The 20,471-nt window shown below is 47.5% G+C and overlaps 1 protein-coding gene and 2 non-coding genes across 4 annotated transcripts; all 3 read right to left on the reverse strand.

Annotated features, from left to right (window-relative positions):
• Positions 1-1,245: 1,245 nt before the first annotated feature.
• Positions 1,246-20,471, reverse strand: NUCLEOLIN (nucleolin multifunctional protein). Of its 2 annotated transcripts, none has more exons than XM_087725064.1 (15): positions 20,355-20,471; positions 17,897-18,007; positions 16,400-16,649; positions 15,252-15,389; positions 13,558-13,749; positions 13,224-13,307; positions 11,490-11,619; positions 9,310-9,446; positions 8,541-8,664; positions 7,182-7,333; positions 5,814-5,940; positions 5,552-5,703; positions 4,368-4,494; positions 2,971-3,197; positions 1,246-1,744 (listed from the first exon to the last, which is right to left on the reverse strand). In XM_087725064.1, the coding sequence occupies exons 1-15, from the start codon at positions 20,370-20,372 to the stop codon at positions 1,662-1,664; spliced, it is 2,052 nt and encodes a 683-aa protein (XP_087581190.1). In that variant the 5' UTR covers positions 20,373-20,471; the 3' UTR covers positions 1,246-1,661. The 2 variants fall into 2 exon arrangements, with proteins under 2 accessions (XP_087581190.1, XP_087581189.1); XM_087725063.1 differs by having other exon boundaries at positions 13,230-13,307; positions 20,355-20,394.
• On the reverse strand, positions 13,402-13,484 carry LOC148043429 (small nucleolar RNA SNORD20). Its single transcript, XR_015698110.1, has one exon. It is a non-coding gene; the product is annotated as a small nucleolar RNA SNORD20 (small nucleolar RNA).
• On the reverse strand, positions 14,816-14,881 carry LOC148043430 (small nucleolar RNA SNORD82). The gene has a single exon (XR_015698108.1). It is a non-coding gene; the product is annotated as a small nucleolar RNA SNORD82 (small nucleolar RNA).

Here is a 20,471-nt window from a genome sequence, read left to right on the forward strand (position 1 = left end):
CTTCTTGCTAACCTACCTTAACTACAACTGGTTGCTTAGCTACATGCTAAACCAGTGTTTTTATCTAGTTTTCACCAAAACCATGCCATAGTAAACCATGCCTTTCCTCAACCACCCCAGAAATGTCATAAGAGCAAGTCAGTCATAGGACGGATCCGTTTTATAGCTGCTTTGACCCTATTGGGCAGGCTCCGTTACAGGTCGTAACTCAAGAACTACAGGTAATCCTTGACTTAGGACAATTGGAAGACAATTTTTTTTTGTTGGCAAGTGAAACATTCGTTAAGGGAACTTCGCCCCATTTTACCACCTTCAGTCCACCGTTGTTAAGTGAACCGTGGTTGTTCAGTTAGTAATCTGGTTGTCAAAAGAAAATCCGGCTTCCCCATCCACTTTGCTCGTCAGGATACTGCAAGTCATAAATACGAGCCAGTTGCCAAAAATGGCGGGATCTTGATCACACAACTATGGGGGATAATGCAGATAATGTGAAAAATGGCCACGTTGCTTCTCTGGGTGCCATTGCAATTTTGAACGGTCGCTAAATGGACTGTTGCGAAGCCGAGGAGTACCTGTAGTTGGAATCTTAAAAGGACAGAGGCATTATAAGGCACTCGCAATCTTGAAAGCTGTTTTTTCTGTTATTCTCTGGTCGTGGAATAAAGACGAATATATCTGAAGAGGTCCTTGGACTTTTAGGAGGTTCTCGATCATCCAGGTCTCTGTTGTCCTTTCTTCACATTCCCACCCCATTCAAGGGTCTTCATCCCAAAGGGCCTGGTTAAATGTCCATGGAGAAGTTTTCTAGGTCAGTGTTTCTCAACCTTGGCGACTTTAAGTCCACAGGACTTAAAGTCGCCAAGGTTGAGAAACACTGTTCTAGGTGTTTCATTACGCAAACTAGGTAACGTCATGCCAGTATGAACGTGTTACCTAGTTGGGTAATGAAACGTCTGCAAAAAAAAAACCACAAGCCCACCAAGTTCTCTCTCCTCCTCCTCTTTGCAAATCCCCATCCTAGCCCTGATGACGTTACCTAGTTGGGTAATGAAAGGTCTGCAAGAAAACCACCAAGCTCAGAGAGCACCAAGGACCCCCCCCCCACCCTCCTGTCAACCCTGAGCTACAATTCTCCTCCTTCGTTGGAGCCAAATGTCTGAGTAAATCCAAGGTAGGCATAGCACGATTGCACCGCGCCAGTGGCTTTAAAATTGCCCGAGCCCAGGAGACAAACACACACCAGACTCCATTTAGGCCCTTTAATCTGTCCTAGACAGTTTGCCGAGACACAAATGATAAAACATTTTTGCATTTTTACAGCAAGGGATGGGGGGGGGGGGGAGAAAAACCAAGAAAAAGCCTACAGAAATGTATAAGGAAGTTAAATTTTTGTACATGGGTAAAACGTTATAAATTCAGGGGGGGGAAATACATGGACACAGGGTCAACTCCCACATTTCTTGTTGCTTTTTAAAAAGTTCTTATGCGCGGCGGCCACAGGCAGTCGATTGGCTGTTTTCTTTGTGGAGGGGAGCCCACGGAGGAGCCCCCCGGGGACTGTGGCGTGTTCTTGGAATGTCCTCGGAAGGCTCTGTCATTTCAAGGTGACCCAATTAAAACCCCAGAGTCCTTTCGGATGCAAAGGAACGCGCACGCCGCCTTCAGTCGTCAAACTTGATCTTTTTCCCTTGTGGTTTGTGGTCACCGCCTCCTCCTCGGCCTCCCCTGAAGCCACCGCCTCTGCCTGGAAGGACGAAGGAAGGAAGGAAGGAAGGAAGAAAGGAGGGCGGGTTAAATTTTGGACAACCTTCAAAGCTACAGGTGGTGCTCCAATCAGGACCACGATTGGGACTAAGATTTCTGTTGCTGAGCAAAGTGGGTGTTAAAGAGAATTGTGACCCATTAGAATGTAGATTAGACCAGAAAGAACAGAACAAATAGGAATAATAGAAATGAAAGAACAGAAAGCATAGAGTATGAATAGAATAGAAGCGAAATAGAACAGAAAGAATAGAATGAAACGAAATAGAAAGAACAGGAGAAACAGAACAGAAAGCATGAACAGAACAAATAGAATAGAACAGGAAGAATAGAACAGGATGACCAGAAAAGAACAAACAGAACAGAACAAATCGTAAGAGAAATGAAAGAATGGAAACGAAAGCATAGAACACAAAAAACAGAAAATAGAAATAGAAAAGAATAGTATGTTGAATATTCTTTATGGGCCTCGATTGGACACACAAGGAATTTGTCTCCAGTGAAGAAGCTCTCAGTGTAGATACAAACAAGTGATATAATCATAAGAGACCAGTAGGAAAAAATTTAATAGGAAAGATGAGAAGGATAACAACACGGCTCTACTACATGAGTAGATATCCTTAGGGAGAGGGTAAGGCAAGAGCTGTGGGAATTAGGTGTTTAGCAGTGACGGCTCCAAGGGAAAAAAAAACTCTCCCCGTGTCTAGTTGTTGTGGTGTGAGGTGCGTAGAGCGGAGGAGTCCAGAGGGGAGGAGCTGAAAGAGTTTTATGTCCTGAGTGCGAGGGGATCCGTAGATATTTTCTCTGCCCTTTTGTCCTCGGTGGAAGGGAGGTGATCGCAATTGTTTTTTTTTCTGTTGCCCTAACTATCCGTTGAATCTAACAGCCACGGTTGTTAAGTGGGTCACTGCAATTGTTAAAGTGAATACAACTTCCCCCGTGGAGCTTGTTGGGAGGGCAGCTGGGGGAGGTTGCAAATGGTGGCCACTAACCCAGGACGCTGCAACGGTCGTAAACACAGGCCGGCAACCAAACGACCCAATTTTGATCATGTGATCACGGGGATGGTGCGACAGTTGGGAAGTGCGAGGACTGGTTGTCTGTTGTTCTTTTCGGGACCGCTGTAACTTCAAACGGTCGCTAAATGAATGAATACATGTCGAGGGTAGCTACGTATCACTGAATCGCGCAAGAGTGAAGGATACTCACCTCCGAAGCCTCTGCCTCCTCCCCGGCCCCCAAAGCCTCCTCTGCCGCCGCGTCCGCCTCTGCTGCCCCGGCCGAAGCCTCCTCCTCCGCCGCCTCCCCCGCGGGGAGTGGCCCCCTTGGGCTTGGCAAAATCGAGGGTCACTTTGTTTCCATCGATCTCTCCGTCCTCCATGGCTTCCTTGGCGGCTTTGGCATCTTCGGTGGAGCTGAAGTCCACAAAGCCAAAGCTGAGAGAGAGAGAGAGAGGGAGGGAGGGTCAAGTCAGGGCAGGAAACAGACACACACACACACCCCTGAGAGGGGCAAGTTGTTGTTGTTCTTCAATTGTTGTCCTGAAGGCCAGGAACCCATGGAGACCAACTAGAACAGCAATGCGACTGCAGGTAATCCTCGTCTTACGGCCACAATTGAGCCCAGCATTTCTATTGTGAAACGTATTTCAGTGAGTTTTCCCTCATTTTATGACCTTAGTGCTTTTAGTAACACGGCTATGAAAGGAATCTGGCTTCCCCATTGATTCTGCTTGTCGGACGGTCACAAAAGGGGACCACGTGAGGCCGGGAGATTGAAACCGTCATAAATGAGTCGGTGGCCAAGGATCCGAATTTTGATCACCTGTTCTTGGGGTTGTTGCAATGGTCTTAAGTGTGAAAAAAATGGCCACAAGTCACTTTTTTCAGTGCCATTGTTAACTTCGAATGGACACTAAATGAAACGTTAAGTCGAGGATTTCCTGTACGGGGAAGTCCTGGACTTGACAACGGGTCCATATTTCTGACCGTCACAGTGTCCTGGAGTCACGTGATCCCCTTTTGAGACCTTCTGACAAGGAAAGTCAACGGGGCAACCAGAAATCATTTAACAAACGGTATTATTCACTTAACAACCGCAGCAGTGATTCACTTACAAAACGGGGCAAGCAAAGTCGTAAAATGGGTCAAACCAAATTTCTCACTTAAAGGCAACATAAAGGTTGGGCTCGATTGCGGCCATTAAGTCGAGGACTACCTGTAACCGAGTTCTCCCCAGAAAGGAATCACCGGGGGAGGTGGGTGCTTTATTGGAGCTCAGGGGCCCAGCCAGACCCAGGGATTGTGGGCCAAAATCCCTAGGAGTTTCCCTCCTGCCAAGCTGTGCATTGTCCCGCAGCCATGACAGTCAATTCACCCAAAGGAGTTGGAGAGACTCGGGGGGGTGTCAGGGCTGGGGGGCTTTACTCTTCTTCTCGTGCGAATCCATGGCCTGCCACTGAGAGCACGGCAGGACGGAGCTCATTGAGAAGGAAAAGCCGTTTCTGGCTTTTAAGTCGGAATGGAGAAGAAGGCCTCTTGGTTGAGGGCAGCTAGCGGTTGGCGTCACGTGTCCCCCGCCCGCCTCGCGTGTCCCGCTGCACCTACCCTTTGGAGGAGCCGGTGTCCCTGTCGGTCACTATTCTGGCCCCGATGCAGCTGTCGAAGGATTCTCTCAATGTCTCTTCGGTGGTTTCCTCTGACAGCCCTTTGACAAACAGGGTTTTGCTTTGCTCTGAATGACAGGAGGAAATGCCGGGAATCAGTACTGGTGAAAGGAAGGGAAAAGGAGCCCTGGGCCAAGGCCCCATCGGAGCCCAGTTTGGAGGAGAGGCTGGGAGCGGGAATGTCCGATGGGGATGGAACGTCTCCTCTGGCATGTCACACTATCAAAAAGATGCTGAGACTCTGTAAAAGGAGTGCAGAGAGGAGCAACCAGGACAATGAGGGGACTGGAGGCTAAAAAATACGATGAACGGGTACAGGAACTGGGCCTGGCTAGTCTAGTGAAGAGAAGGACCAGGGGAGACATGTGAGCATCTTCCAAAATTTGAGGGGCTGCCACAGAGAGGAAGAGGTCAAGCTATTCTCCAAAGGACAAGAAATAGAAAGAAAAAGAAAGTGGAAGGGAGGGAGGGATGGAAGGAAAGAAAAAATAATAAAAAAGAAAAGAGAGAGACATGGCTAATCTAGGGAAGAGAAGGACCAGGGGAGACAGGAGAGCATCTTCCAATATTTGAGGGGCTGCCCCAGAGAGGAGAAGGCCAAGCTATTCTCCAAAGCACCCAAAAGCCAGAGAAGGAAAAATGGATGGAAACTGATCAAGGAGAGATTCAACCTGGAAATAAGGAGACATTTTGTGGCACCAATGGAACCAAAGTTTCCTTCGGAAGTCGTGGGAGCTTCATCGCTGGAAGCTCTAAGAGAAGAGACTGGGCTGCCATCGGTCAGAAATGGTGTAGGGTCTCCTGCTTGGGTGGTGGGTTGGACTAGATGACTTCCCAAGGTCCCTTCCAACGCTGTTAATCTGTTATTAATATTTAGAAAGGCCAGGGGCTGAGGACAATGCTGTCCCAGGCCCCTGGGGCATTGGAGGATTTGGTCGACCGGACGGTTAACTACCTGCCTCCAGAGACCCGGGGGGAGGACAGGCAGTGGGACTTGAACTGTGGGAGAACCAACCTTCTCCAGTGTCTTTTAGGCCAGCGTGCATCTATAATCAGCACCGGCCCGGAGAGAAATGAAGGGCCCCCCTTTCATGCTCCAGGTGGGTTAAGCAGGGTTTTACTTACGACTGAAGCCTCCTTTAACGTTGGTATTTCTGTTCTGTCCGCCAGAGTTGCTGAATTCTAGTCTGATTGTGCGGCCTTCGATCTCTGTGTTGTTGCAGGAGTTCATGGCTTCCTTTGCCTCCTCGGCGGTGGCGAAGTCGACGAAGGCATACCTGTCCCAAGAGAAGCAGGGGGTCACCAGAGGAACCTCCCCTCCCCTCCCCTCTATGGCCAGCCCCTCCCTTCCGCCTGGGGGCGGCAGCTCATCTCGGCTCCTACTCACCCCTTGGGCCGTCCCTGGTTGTTCTGGGGAATCCTGATGGCCGAAGCTTTCTCAAAGACCTCCTGGAGGCTTTCCTCGGTCGCATCGTAAGACAGATTGTTCACCACCAGCGTTTTGGATTCTCCCCCTGTGCAAAAACCCACACGTCCAATTGAGAATGAACACAGGCAATCTTCGCTTCAGACACAACTGCAATGGCGACTCGGTTGTTCCTCAAGTGGTCACTAAGTGAAACCACCCTGCTTTTTTAGCACTAGCACTCAGGCTTATGGACGCTTTACAGACTTCTCTGGGTGGTTAAGGTTAAACAACGCAGAAGCATTTTTTGCATCTTGCCCCCAACAATCTGGGTCCTCAGTTTACCGACCTGAGAAGGATGGAAGGCTGAGTCAACCTTGAGCCGGTCAGGCTCAAACTCTTGAGTTTGGTTGCTGTTCTGCAGCTTAACTACTGGGGCTCATTTTGATCTTACTTTGGCATTAGACTTGCAAAGGTTTACTGAATTCTTTGGAGTATAAGACGCACCTTTTTTCCCTCAAAAGAGTCTGAAAATCTGGGTGTGTCTTATACACTGAATACAGCATTTTTTGCCTCCCGAAACCCCACCCCCTTCGCAAAAATGGCCATGCAGAGCCTTTAGGAGGCTTCCAGAGAGCTCCTGAGGGCTGGGGAGGGCAGACATGAGTGAAAAATGAGCCTTGCTCTAAAAGCCTCCTAAAGTCTATGCATGCTTTTTTTTTTGACAAAAAATGGGCCAGTTTTTGCTCGTTTTGGGGGGAGCACTGTGCAAGCCCTCTAAAGGCTATTTGTTTTTTTTTTGTGGGGGGAAACGGGCCCATTTTTGCAAAAAACGGGCCATTTTTGGGAGGTTTGCAGAGTGCAAAAACTTTTTTTTTAAAAAATTGCCTCTTCATAACCTTGGTGCGTCTTATACTTTGAAAAATACGGTAGATGCAAGAACTGGAAGGATGGATTTTTTTCCATCGTGGTTGAAACTGTGAATGGTTGCTAAATGAGGACTGACTGTACAGTGAATCGATATGCAGTACTGCAGGCTAATTCTGCTGACTGCCAACTACCAGCAGTTCGATCCTGACCGGCTCAAGGTTGACTGGGCCTTCCAACCTTCCGAAGGTGGGTAAAACGAGGACCCAGACTGTTGGGGGCAAGAGGCTGACTCTGTAAACCACTTAGAGAGGGCGGTAAAAGCACCACGAAACGGAATTTAAGTCTTAAGTGCTGTTGCTAAACCAAGAGTTCTTGTGTTAACGAGAACAAAAACGTCTCCATGCCTGGTTAATTCTGGAGGCCTCTCTGCAGCAGAGAGACGGTTTTCGTCACCCCAAGTGGATCCACCTGGGAGCTTACCTGAGGGGGCTCCCTTGCCGGGTTTCCTGCTATCCTGCTGGCTCTTTTCACCTACGTAGTCAAGGACAATGGGACGGCCGTCGATCTCCATCCCCTGCTTCTCCAGAGCTTTCTCCGCATCGGCCTCGCTTTTGAATTCGATGTAGGCAATCCTGGAATGAAAGGGAGGGAGCCGCGTTACGGCTTTTACCCAAGGTTTGTTTGAGAAGCCATTCCGACAGGCTGCTTGGCCTCTCATACCGCTCGTCCTCGGCTTGCGACCACAACCGAGCCCAAAAATTGCTGTAGCTAAGTGAGACATCAATCAAGGGAATTTTGCCTCCTTTCGTGACCTTCCTTGCCACTGTTGTTAAGTGAATCATCACAACTGTCAAGTTAGTAACACGGTCGTTCAGTGAATCCGGCTTCCCCACTGACTTTGCTTCTTGGAAGGTCGCAAAAGGGGACACCGCAACCGTCATAGGTATGAGTCAGTTGCCAAGCATCTAAATTTTGATCACACGGTCACGGGAAAGCTGCAGCGGTTGCAAGTATGAAAAAGTCCCTTTTTCCCACTGCCATTGTAAAACTTTGGTCACTAAGCGTACTGTTATAAGTCAAGGATTATCTTTATTCCTAGCTAGCTTCCCAGAGAAGTTGTTAATTCAGTCCATTCCTTCAGGTTTGGCTTTTATTAACTAATTCAACCAATAGGGTAATTGGGGGGGGAGGGGGGTTCCCCTGCACTTTTTTTTTTCATTTTGGCCTAGATATGAATATATAGAACACTTACAAATCAACGTATTTTAAAACGTAACCTATAACTAATGTATAATTCCTTGAATTCTCCAAACCTTACAACACTGAGTACATATTTCTATCATAAATGTACTTTATTATAATCTGATTGTTCCATATAATTTTATTACTGCTATATGTGTGCTCTATGTCATATGCTAAATAAATAAATGTTCATTTTGGTACAAATTCATGACTAGTTAAATTTGCCGGTGGTGCTGTTTCTCTCCTAGCTTGTTTTTGCAGAGTTAATCTTTAGCCCAGTGTTTCTCAACCTTGGCAACTTGAAGATGTCTGGACTTCAACTCCCAGAATTCCCCAGCCAGCATTCGCTGGCTGGGGAATTCTGGGAGTTGCAATCCAGACATCTTCAAGTTGCCAAGGTTGAGAAACACTGCTTTAGCCGAATAGGCACAAGGACTTCAAAATAGATGACATCTACACGGGAGATTTTAAAAAACAAAGACTTTCTTTGTTACAGGGATGCGATTACAACGACAGAATCCCTTTAAAAAGGGAAAGCGGCACAAATCTTATTGCAAAGAGATAAAAACTCTACTGGGGTTCTTCAGAGCAACGTACCCTTTGCTATTCCCATCCTTGGACACCAGCCTGACCTCGACGGCTTCCTCAAATGCGGCATGCAGCTCCTCCTGGGTGACACTGTAAGCAAGGTTCTTCACGAAAATGGTCCTGGCTTCTCTCTCTAGGAGAAAAAAACACACACACACACCCACGTATTACACAATTTCACTTGCACACTGCTGGCCAACCAGCCAATCAAAAGCGCAACTGATTAAGAGGAAAAACCTGGCCCCACAACCATACAGAGACTTCAGCTGGACACCCATGGAGTTCTTCAAGGCCTAGTGGCTATCAGAATAGGCATCACTGGGCTGGAAAGATAAATTTTCCGGCCTGGTGAATATATTTTCCTGGTCTTTTTAGAGTTGAACTTCAGCTCTAATCTGGCACACGAGGGGAGGACCTGCTTTCATAAAAAGCTTTTGGAGGAATACTGAATAGTTAACTAGCCTTACGTGTATGTCTTTCAGTTGTAGACACACCTTTGGTGTTTGCCTGTTAGCAACTGCCCGGACGGCCCCTGCAGTTACCTTGACAACATTTTGTAAGAAGTGGTTGCCCTTGCCTCCCTCCTCCTCCTCCTCTCCCCCCCCTAGAATGTGATTGGCTTTAAGGTCATCCAGCGACCAAGGTAAGACTAGAACTCACCTTCTCCCAGTTTTTCACCTGATGCCTTAATTACTATAGCCTTAATTGCTGCGTCAGGGACATGGCGTATATATAAAGTGCTGCCAAACAAAACATGTGGAAGTCTAATATTACTCACCTTTTTTATTCTCCCACAGGCTCTCTTTACTCTTTGCTTTTTCTAGTTTCGTTTCCAGGCCCATCAGTTTTTTCCCATTTAATTTGAGGGCTTTATCCAGTTCGGCTTCAGAGGAGAAATCTACATAGCCAAACTTCCTGCATGACAAGAGGAAAAATTTTCAGTCTTATAGCTGGATCTTTACTGAGATGACTCCCCCCCCTCCCTTTTGTTATTTAGTTGCATCATTCTTGTTGTTTGAAATGGTCTATTAATTACTTGAAGTGCTAAAGAGATAAGACACAAAAAATCTTCACCAGGCCACAATATGCACCTACACCCCACAATATACACATACCCACATACCTACTGTATCTTACCAGACCATACACTTCTAAATGTACCCCATCTCCACAAAAGGGGCACACAAGAGATTGGGCAGAATGCAAGCATGAACCCACCAAAACTAAACCAAGCAGATCCAAGTGGAATTGTTTTTTGCCTTCTGAAATGCAGCGAAATGCAATTCCTGAGCAGCCATTCAAACCAAGTAAAGCAATCAGCTCGGAAATTTTGTGAAAAAGTCCTTGAGGCTTGTCGAGGCAAAACATGTACTCATGTATTCATACTGCTAAATCAGGAAGCCTTCAGAATGCTATGATGAGCCGTGGTGGCGCAGTGGTTAGAGTGCAGTACTGCAGGCCACTTCTGCTGACTGCCGGCTGCCTGCAATTTTGGCCGGTCAAATCTCACCAAGGCACAAGGTTGCCTCAGCCTTCCGTCCTTCTGAGGTGGGTAAAATGCGGAGCCAGATTGTTGGGGGGGGGGGGGGGGAGAGGCTGACTCTGTAAACCGCTTAGAGAGGGCTGTAAAGCAGTATGTAAGTCTAAGTGCTATTGTTATCATTAATAGAAGCTCATAGCATTTAAAACAGTATTCCTAAATCTGAATGCTGGCAGGATTCAAGAGACTGTAAGGTACACACATTAATTCATAAACTCGGGAGAGCAATCAAACCAAGATTATCTTAGCAGCTTTGCCATAACATGCAGCGTCATTTATTGTCTCTTGTACACAAGTGGTGGTGGTGGGGCTACAGGATGGCTCTCTCATTGGCCCACTCATTTGTTCAATGCCTGCTCCTTTACTCAAAGCTCCATTCCCAGATTACCCCATCAACAAGCGAGACACTTTCAAAAGGGACATAGCATCTGTATAAACACAGAAACATCCCAATTATGAAAGACAAATTTGCAATGAGGCCCCAGGACTGTACCATACAAAAAAGATGCTGAAGCTCTAGGGAGAGTACAGAGAAATGAAACAAAGATGATCAGGAATCTGGAGGCTAAACCATGTGATGAACAGCTAAGGAAGATATGTCTGCTCTAACAAGGAATGAGGGAGGGGGGGACAATACATGATCGCTCTCTTCTAGTGCTCGCATGGCTGTCACAGAGAAGTAGTGGTTGATTTATTCTCCAAAGCACCCAAGGGCAGGTCAAGAAGCAATGGGTGAAAACTCATCAGATGCTACCTGGAACTAAAGAGGAATTTTCTAACAAGTGAGAATGGGACAGTTTGCCTCCCAAGAGTTGTTGGGCATTCCATTGCTGAAGGTTTTCAAGAAAAGACTGAGCGATCATTTGGCCAGGATGGTATAAGGACTCCCGCCTTGGGCAGGGGCTGGACTAGAAGACCTCCAGGATCCCTTCCAGCCTTAGGATTCTATGATTCTGGCCGTCTGCAGAATATAATGAAATCATTATTTCTCATTATTTGGGAGGTGTGTTTTATGGATACAGCCTAAACTGTATTAGCCTTTGAAAGCAGCCATTAATGTACCATTCACTCATGTTCAGTTTACAATCAACTATAACTGTAGGTCCATTTTCACCTCTAACCCAGTCCCAACACATTTCTCGTTTTTATTAGTTTTGTACTCTTTGGTAAGCTGCCATCTTATTTTCGGCTTGGATTAGCCATCTCCCATAAAGTTTGTGGCTTTTACAAATATATAAACAATTTTTCATTCAGCAATTGAATGTCTACAAATCCCAAGGTACGATCCCCTCTTTCTAGGATCCACGAGGTTGGGAAAGTAGCTTTAAAGTTAAATTCTTTTATATATATTTTTTAGAAAGAAAAATCTCCCTTTCCTCCCCCCTCGCCTCATATTTCCAACCTAGTGAAGTTCTTACTTTGAATTGCCAATTCTGACTTCTTGGACTTGAAGGTCCTTTTTGGCAAAGAAATCTCTGATGGCAGCCTTGAGCTCTTCGAAGTTCTTGCTTGCATTGAGATTACTCATAAAGAGAGAGAAGGCAGCCTCTGCAAAGGAAAAGGAGAGATTTAAGACATCTGGTAAATTATTCCCAGGATCAGCAGGAAGTGCTGGTGGAAAGATGCACGGAAAGTTAAAAAACAACAACCACCTAACCCTCAGTTCCTTGCTACTTAGGCCTCTCTTATACATTCAATTGCAATTTTTGGGAAAAGTAGGATAGTAATGCAGAACTATTGGTAGTCCTCAACTTACCACTGTATCCGAGACCAGAATGAGTGATTTTGACCCATTTTACGACTTTTCTTTCCACATTTATTAAGTGAATTCATTGCAGTTGTTAAGTGAATCTGCTTCCCAACTATTTCTGCTTGTCAAAAGGTCACCAAAGGGGAGCACATGACCCCCCCACCCCCCCAGACAGTAGCAGTTAAGACTTATATACCGCTTCATAGGGCTTTCAGCCCTCTCTAAGCGGTTTACAGAGTCAGCATATCGCCCCCAACAACAATCCGGGTCCTCATTTTACCCACCTCGGAAGGATGGAAGGCTGAGTCAACCCTGAGCCGGTGAGATTTGAACAGCCGAACTGCAGAACTGCAGTCAGCTGAAGTAGCCTGCAGTGCTGCATTTAACCACTGCGCCACCTCGGCTCTCTACCATCGTAAGTGTGAGTCAGTTGCCAAGCCTCTGAATGCAAATCACGTGTCCCCTGGGGATGCTGCTATGGTCATAAATGTGAAAAATGGCCATAAGTCCCTTTTTCCAGTGTTGTTATAACTTCAAACAGTCACCAAATGAACTGTAGTAATTTAAGGACTACCTGGATTATCCTCTTAAGGCAGAACTCCCCAACCTTTCTGGTCTTGGTGGCCGGAGCAGGGGGGAGGGAGGGGATGGTTTTCTGGAAAGGACAAGTACGTGTGCGAGGCCCTGTTGCTTTGTGCGAGTGCCCGCAACGCTCGCACAAGTGGGACCCCCGAGTCCCCACAATGTGAGTAGGGATCTGCGGGCACGCAACAATCACTCACGTGGCCCAGTTGCAAATAGGCTGTGGCTTGGTAATGGGCCGTGGCTCACAGGTTAGAGATAGTAATTCATATTCTGGGGGCAGACTAACGAGATCTTAATGATTGGCTTCGCCCTGCTACCTTTACAGGAGCCCTGATGGCGCAGGGGTCATAGTGCAGTGTTGCAGGTTGACTCTGCCCACTGCCCGGAGTTTGATCCTGATGGGGCTTAAGGTTCCAACCATCCGAGGTCGGTGGAATGAGGATTGTTGGGGACAATAAGCAAATGATGCTTTTCCACTGTAAGCTGCCCAGAGAGTGCTGTAAAGCAGTGTTTCTCAACCTTGGCAACTTGAAGACGTCCGGACTTCAACTCCCAGAATTCCCCAGCCAGCATTCGCTGGCTGGGGAATTCTGGGAGTTGAAGTCCGGATGTCTTCAAGTTGCCAAGGTTGAGAAACACTGCTGTAAAGGGCTACGGGGCAGTATATATAAGCCTAAAATCTAATCGCTGTTCCTGAACTTAAACTATCTTATCACCTATTTGAAATTTTCAGTATTGGATGATTAAATTATTCGAAGCCAAGTTAGGAGACGTGGCGAGAGAAGTAATTATTAGCAATTTTGTTGGGAGGCCTTGCCTTCACCTTCCGTTTTCTTCTTCTTGGCATCTGGGCCACCTTTTTGCTTGGCTAATTCCTTCTTGCGTTTTCCGGGAAGAGCGTCTGGGGAGTAAAAGGGGAAACAGATTTTAAAAAAAATATGCATATACAGGGGGGGAAAAAGACTGCGAGACAAAAGAGTGCCCCAAAGTTAACGCTGGATCAGGACTTGACTATCTTGAGGATTTGCTCATGTGTGATTTTGCACCACATCAGTTCAGCGAGAAGTCATCATTTCCAGCTTTGGGACCCTACGGTGAAAAGTGAACCCACCTTGGGCCTAATGCAAGAGCAGCGGAACAGGTTAACTCACCTTCATCCTCGTCGTCATCCTCGTCGTCTTCCTCTTCATCCCCTTCCTCCTCCTCGTCCTCCTCCTCCTCGGAGTCTTCATCTTCTTCCTCCGAATCCTCCTTTGCTGCGGCTGCCTTGGCAGGGGTTGCTTTAGCCGGAACAGCTTTCTTTCCTTTTGCCGGAGTGATTTCCATGGGCTCATCTTCGGACTCTAAAGCCGTAACAGGAGAGCCACCCTGAGTCACTCCCGCGGTCCGAAGGTGTTGGCCCAAGACAAACTCCCAAGAACCACCTTCTCTTCATCTCCCTGGCATCTTCGGACTAACCTCCCCCCCTCCTCTACTGAAAATGCTCTACTAGTCCTAATCAATGTAAAGAGGCAAGTCCCAAAGGTGTTTTTTTTCAAGAGGCAACTGGACTTTCGGGTTCTCCATTGAAGATGTTTTCCTTCTTATCCAAGCTTCTTCAACTCTGATTGGATGGTGGGGAATGGAAGGATTTATACTTTTTTGTACTTAGTAAAGGTGAAGGTTCCCCTTGCGCATATGTGCTAGTCGTTCCTGACTCTAGGGGGAGATGCGCATTTCCGTTTCAAAGCCGAAGAGCCAGCCAAAGACGTCTCCGTGGTCATGTGGCCAGCATGACTCAACGCCTAAGGCTCACAGAACACTGTTCCCTTCCCACCAAAGGTGGTCCCTATTTTCTACTTGCAATTTTATGTGCTTTCGAACTGCTAGGTTGGCAGAAGCTGGGACACATAATGGGAGCTCACTCTGTTACGTGGCGCTGGGGATTTGAACCGCCGACCTTTCTGGTTGACAAGCTCAGCATCTTAGCCACTGCGTCCCATACATGCTTACAGGAATATACATCCTTCTATTTCTTACCATCCAGTTAGAGCTGAAGAAGCTTCTTGTATGAGAAGCGAAATGTCTTCGATGGAAAAAGTCCAGTTTGCCTCTTGAAAAAAAAAAAAGGCCTTTGGGACAATGACGTGGATGACTGGGAATCTCCATAAACAGAACAACGTACAGGTAAGCCCTCAACTTACGGCCATAATTTAGCCCACAATTTCTGTTGCTAAGTTGAGTTTTGCCCCTTTGTACCACCTTTCTTGCCACAGGTGCTGAAGCAAAAATGGGAGTGGTTAAGGTAGCAACACAGGACTGACTACCTGTAGGGTCATCTGCCATTCTAAAATCCCCCTCAACTCAGACCATTAAAAAGAAATGCTCTTTTAAGAGCTACTCCTGTAATTGGACTTAGGAGTGGAATCAACACATCAGAACTTGCAGAAGACATCACCAGATCAGTATTAAGTCCCAAAACTCATCATTTGTGCTGATGTTTTCCTAACATCCCTCCTCACAATAACCCCGCCTGCTTCCTCTCTGCTAATTTCCTAAGTTTAACTGCTCTCCCTCCTCCTTGTTAAACCCAACTCAGTTGAACTTGAGTTTGTTGCAAGGAGTGGAGGCATCTACACCAGTGGTGGGTTTCCATTTTTTTTTTTTTTACTACTGGTTCGCTTGTGCGCAGGTGATGCTTCTGGCGCATGCGGAGAAGCCTCTGGGTGGGTGGGCGGAGCCTCCCGCCACTAGTGGTTCGCCCGATCCGAGCCAAACTGGGAGCGACCCACCTCTGATCTATACCCTGCGCTTTCGCTACCTCGCTCTTTTAAGTAAAAGCTGCACTTCCCTCGAGGAGATGTACCTTCATCTTCGCTATCCTCCTCTTCGTCTTCGTCCTCGTCCAGTTGCTTCAGGATGACAGGGGCTGCAGTGGGCTTCTTTTGAGGTCCTTGGGCTCCCCTTTTCTTCACCGGCACAGCAGGTTCCTCCTCAGAGTCATCTGTAGCAGTTTACTTAGATTAGTTCTTAAGTCAATCAACCGATCAGCTTACATTTAATAAATTGACTCTCCTTTTGGAAAATTCATTCATTCATTCATTTATATTTATATGCCGCCCTTTTCCCCCGAAGGGGACTCAGGGCGGCTCACAATTCAAATCGGGGAAGGGGGGGTACAGACAAAAAATAAAAAACGAAACATAACAATACATAATTTAAAAACACACAACAGTCATACCATTCGAGATGGGGGCAATGATGGGAGTAAGGAAAAAACGGGGGGGCGGGGGGGGGCGCTACTGAGATCAGTCGTACAGCGGGGAAGATCCTTTCTACGTGCCCAAGTAGCCCGGGAGTGCCAAATGTAAGGAATATTGATACAGGTAGTCCTCGGCTTACAACCGCTCGTTTAGCGACCGTTCAAAGTTACAACAGCCCTGGAAAAAGGGACTTTGTTTATACTTATGACCGTGGTCATGCGATTTACACTCAACTGTTTCATATTTACGACAATTGCCATGTCCCTGGGGGGTTACGTGATCCCCTTTTGCGACCCTCCCACATGTAAAGCCAAGGGCAAAGCCGGATTCGCTCACTTAACAAATGTTTGACGTAGCAACGGAAATTCTGGCCTGGTGGTTGAAAGTCGAGGACTATCTGTATCATCATTTATTTATTTAATATGTGTATATGGATCTATTGACCACTCAACTGCAGGGGACTCTGGATAAAAAGAGCCAAGGTGGCGCAGTGGTTAAATGCAGCACTGCAGGCTACTGCTAGATCAGCAGGTCAGCGGTTCAAATCTCACCGGCTCAGGGTTGACTCAGCCTTCCATCCTTCCGAGGTGGGTAAAATGAGGACCCAGATTGTTGGGGGCAATATGCTGACTCTCTGTAAACCGCTTAGAGAGGCCTGATAGGCCTATGAAGCGGTATATAAGTCTACTGCTATTGCTATTACAGCAATATGCAACACTTACAATCTCCTTGTTTACCCCGTCCGATTTACCTTCCTCACTATCATCTTCCTCCTCGTCCTCGTCCTCCTCGTCATCATCCTCTTCCTCCTCACTTTCTTCCTTCTTTGCGTTCTTCCCGTTTTTGGCCCCTTTGGCAGGGACTGGTGTCTTCTTGGCAGGAGGAGGAGGAGCAGCTGCTTTCTTGGCAGGAGTGGCTACCGCCTTCTTCGCGGGAGTGGCTGCCTTCTTGTTGGGAGTAGCTGCTTTTGCTGGGGTCGCAGCTTTCTTGGGAGCCAGCATCTGCAGGGGAAACGCACGACTGTGATAGGCAGAGCTACCTAGCAGCCCCCAATGTTAAGGGGAATCGCTATTAAAACCCACTAAGGAAATAGCTTCAGTAGTTGTTTTTAAGTCAAAAAGCAGAGCCCAGCAGGAAAAGGCTACTGTGCAGCCATAATCCCATTTGGGGAAGAGTCATCGCCCATATATAAACTGAATATTTTTATTTACAGGCAGTTCTTGAGTGACAACACCCCATTTTGCAACAGTGTGAACTTACAATGGTCACATAATGGGGGTTTATGGCTAGGAAAGCCCCCTATCACCCCCGCCACGTGACCACCACCGTTATCCATTGTGGAAGCATGTGGTCACATGACGATTTATGTTGGTTTGCTTTTTGCCAGCTATGGCACTTTTGCTGATTTCCAGCAAATAAATGGGCTGAGACCATCTGGGTACTTGAGAGACCGCCTGCTGCCAATTACCTCCCACAGACCCGTTAGATCGCACAGGGTCGGCCTCCTCCGGGTTCCGTCTACCAGCCAATGCCACCTGGCTATTACCCGGGGGAGGGCCTTCTCTGTGGCAGCTCCGGCCCTTTGGAACGAACTCCCCGCAGGGATTCGGACCCTCACCTCTCTCCAAGCCTTCCGAAAAGCCGTCAAAACCTGGCTTTGCCGGCAGGCCTGGGGGTGATGAGTTCCCTCCCCTCTCGACATGTATGGTTGTGCGACTGTTGCCTACTTTTATTATTTGTATTTTGTCTTTTATGTTCCCCTTTTTTCCCCCTTTGAATTGTTTGCCGCCCTGAGACCTCCCGGAGAAGGGCGGCATACAAATAATAAAATTCTATTCTATTCTATCACAAAAAAAGTCGGAAAATTACTTCAGGCTATGTGGATGCCTGGACTTCCAACCCCACTTATGATCCCTGAGAACTACCTATGTGCTTTTATCAGATTCCATATGTTCCAAGTTACATGGGGAGGAGGCACAATGAAAACAGGAGCAGCTTTCCATTCCAACTGTGTTTCGAATATAACGTGAAATGGGTGATTTAAGGCAAAGATCGTTTGGGAGCTCAAAGTTGTGTTCAGAGCACTCTGTCTTATTATCGTCACATTAATGCCTCTTGAGCAGAAGATTGAATTGGGAGACACAGCGAGTCTCCCAAATGACTTCCATGGCTGAGGCTGAAACAGAACTCAGATCTCTGCTCCCAGTGCATCACCTTCACCACCACACCACACCACAATGGTTCTCACCTCTTCCTCGCTGCTCTCCTCTTCTTCTGATGACTCTTCTTCTTCACTGTCATCAATTTCCTTTGGGGGAAGGGTAGTCATTTTCTTTTGTTTGGGCTGATTTTTAACGTTCTGTGAAACAAAAAATACGCGGGGTCTTAATTTTTCTCACCATCTAGAATAGGCGGTTCCAGCCCACGGCCCACACGAAACCCTGGACAACTGCAAGCACACAAAATTGGGTAGAGTTTACATTTTTATATACATATAGTGTATATTTTATAGGTAGCACAAGGCAATTCTTGACTCAATGAGGCCCAAGCAAGCCAAAAGGTTGGACACACATGATCTAAAATATCTACAGTTAGCCAGATGTTACAGTCCTTACTGAGTAATTGGGACTGCAAACTCCCATCGCTAAGCAATGTGATAGTTAAGCGAAACGTGACTGGGCCCACTTACTGTCAATTCCAGCAGCAGCCATAAAGTGAATCACCCATGGCTGTTAAGTGTAATATGCAACCATGGTTTGTAACTTCCAGCCAGCATCACTGATTTTCACAAATCAAGGCAAATATGTTTATCCCAGGATAAGACTACCTGTAGATTTATTGCATATAATTAGTTGTAAGTATTTGGATTTGTTGATAAATGAGTCTTCCATCAGCATTTCACTGTGCAATGATTAGGTAGTTTTATTTGTTATACTATCTTGAAAGATATTTCATGATTTGAATTTGTTGGGCCGCCTCATCCTTAAAATCTAAACCACTGAAGTTATTTTCTTTTTCAATCATCTAAGTGCTTCATAGTATTAGTGAAAAATGGCTGGGTGTCTATTTGGCAGCATGTGTATCAATCAACCTGCTGAAATAAAGATCAGAAATCACTGGATTGTGAATTTTAGTTGAGAACAAAAACGATGCACTGCAGACGTGTGAAAAAGTTTAATCTCAAAATGGTTCCATGAGACACTCAGTTTTTAAAGTACAAATCCCAAAATGCTCAAAATATTCAATGAAAATCAAGGAGAGAAGCAACTTAGAAGAAATTTCCTGACAGAACAATCAATCAGTATAACTGATCAATAAGTATCAATAAAAGTTGTGGGTGCTCCACCCCTAGAGGCTTTTAAGAAGCAGTTGACCACAATCATTTAGCTGAAGTGGTGTAGATCACCTGCTTGAACAGGGGGCTGGACTAGAAGACCTCCAAGGCCCCTTCAACAGCTCTGTTATTCTATCACCCTGACATGTGGCAGACCACATGCTTTACACACCACCTCAGAAAAAGGTCTTTAGGGATCAGGGATAGGGGATCCTTTTCCGGGGCCTGCTTCAATTGCAGAATTCGAGGCAAGCCTACCATTCAGCCTCCCTCGAGGGTACTCCCCCCCCCTTTAAGTTGACTTAAGGTTAGGCCAGTGGTTCCCAGGTCCCACAAGGGGGGGTGGATTTGATTTCTTAATGGGGGCAAACTGGAACCTTGTTTAAACCAAGCCAATGGCCTTTTAGGCTTCCTCCGCCTGAGTGTTCACTTTTTGAGCAAAGTAGGAATTGTATATCAGTGTGTGTGTGTGGGGGGGGGGGGAGATCAGATTTTAGAGGTGCTTAGGTGGGGCATAGCCAAAAAAAAAAAGTTGGGAACCACTGGGTTAGGGTGTGCATAAGCGCCCCCCCCCCCCACTGGAAGGCCCGTTTATGACCAAGGAGGGGGGGGAGAACTGGGCCCGGAGAAATCTCCCACTCGAGGCCCTCGTGGGCAGCCATCCGGGCCTAAGGCCAGATCGGGAGGGCCCCCGAAGCCCAAGTGGGGGCGGGAGATCCACATAGCCGGGCTAAAGCAACGCGGAGGCACCACGTGGGAACCCGCCACCCCGACTCTGTCCACCCATCCACGAGGAAGCGCGGCTTTCCGCCCGCCCCCCCCCCTTCACGTGCTCTCGGGAAAAGGAGTCGCTGTCACGTGGTCGGGTGCGCGCGCGTGGGGGAAACCCGCGCGCCCGGGAAACGGGAGGTCTCGTCTGTCTCTTCTTTTTTTTTTTCCTCTGCGCGCGCGCGCGCAGTAGGAGCGACGTCGGGCGGCGCGAGGCAGGCTGGGCGCCTAGAAACCGTTCGCGGCAAGCAGGCGCGCGCGCTCACTCTCTCTCTCTCTCTCTCAATGCCGGTCCGATGGGGGGGTGCCTAGAAACCGGCGAACGTTCGACCGCCGAGCGCGCGTGGGCGCTTCAAAGCGCGCGAGGGAAGGAATAGAAAAAAAAAGAGGGGGGGGCTTAAACCGTTTCTAATTATCCTCGTCCCCGCTTGGCTTTCTTTCACGGGATTGAGCGCGGGGGGAGGCCTAGAAACCGCCACGCGCGCGCGCGAAAGGCCGCGGGAGTTGCCCGCCCTCGTCAACCCCCCCTCCCGCCCCTTCAATAGCCTGGCTGTTTTAAGGCCGCCGCCGCCATCACCCTCTCAGGCTAGGCCGCGCGTCTCACCTTAGCGAGCTTCACCATAATGGCGGCGGAGTTGTCCGGATGTTCAGCTGCAGCGCGAAAAAAACCACCTCACGCTCCCAGCGCCTGGCTCGAGTCTCCGCCTGAGCCGAAAAGAGG

This window comes from Thamnophis sirtalis, unplaced genomic scaffold (genome assembly GCF_051295495.1).
Source record: "Thamnophis sirtalis isolate CommonGarterSnake01/CBP01778 unplaced genomic scaffold, rThaSir2_p1.2 scaffold_11, whole genome shotgun sequence".
NCBI classification, from domain to species: domain Eukaryota; kingdom Metazoa; phylum Chordata; class Lepidosauria; order Squamata; family Natricidae; genus Thamnophis; species Thamnophis sirtalis.

What these genes read in the sequence shown, in the direction of transcription:
- NUCLEOLIN (XM_087725064.1), bottom strand. An exon ending in GGAGGATAGCGAAGATGAAG is followed by an intron (nt 13,750 to 15,251) that starts GTACATCTCCTC and finishes TTACGGCTTTAG; the next exon opens with AGTCCGAAGATGAGCCCATG. An exon ending in AACCAGGGACGGCCCAAGGG is followed by an intron (nt 5,704 to 5,813) that starts GTGAGTAGGAGC and finishes CTCTTGGGACAG; the next exon opens with GTATGCCTTCGTCGACTTCG.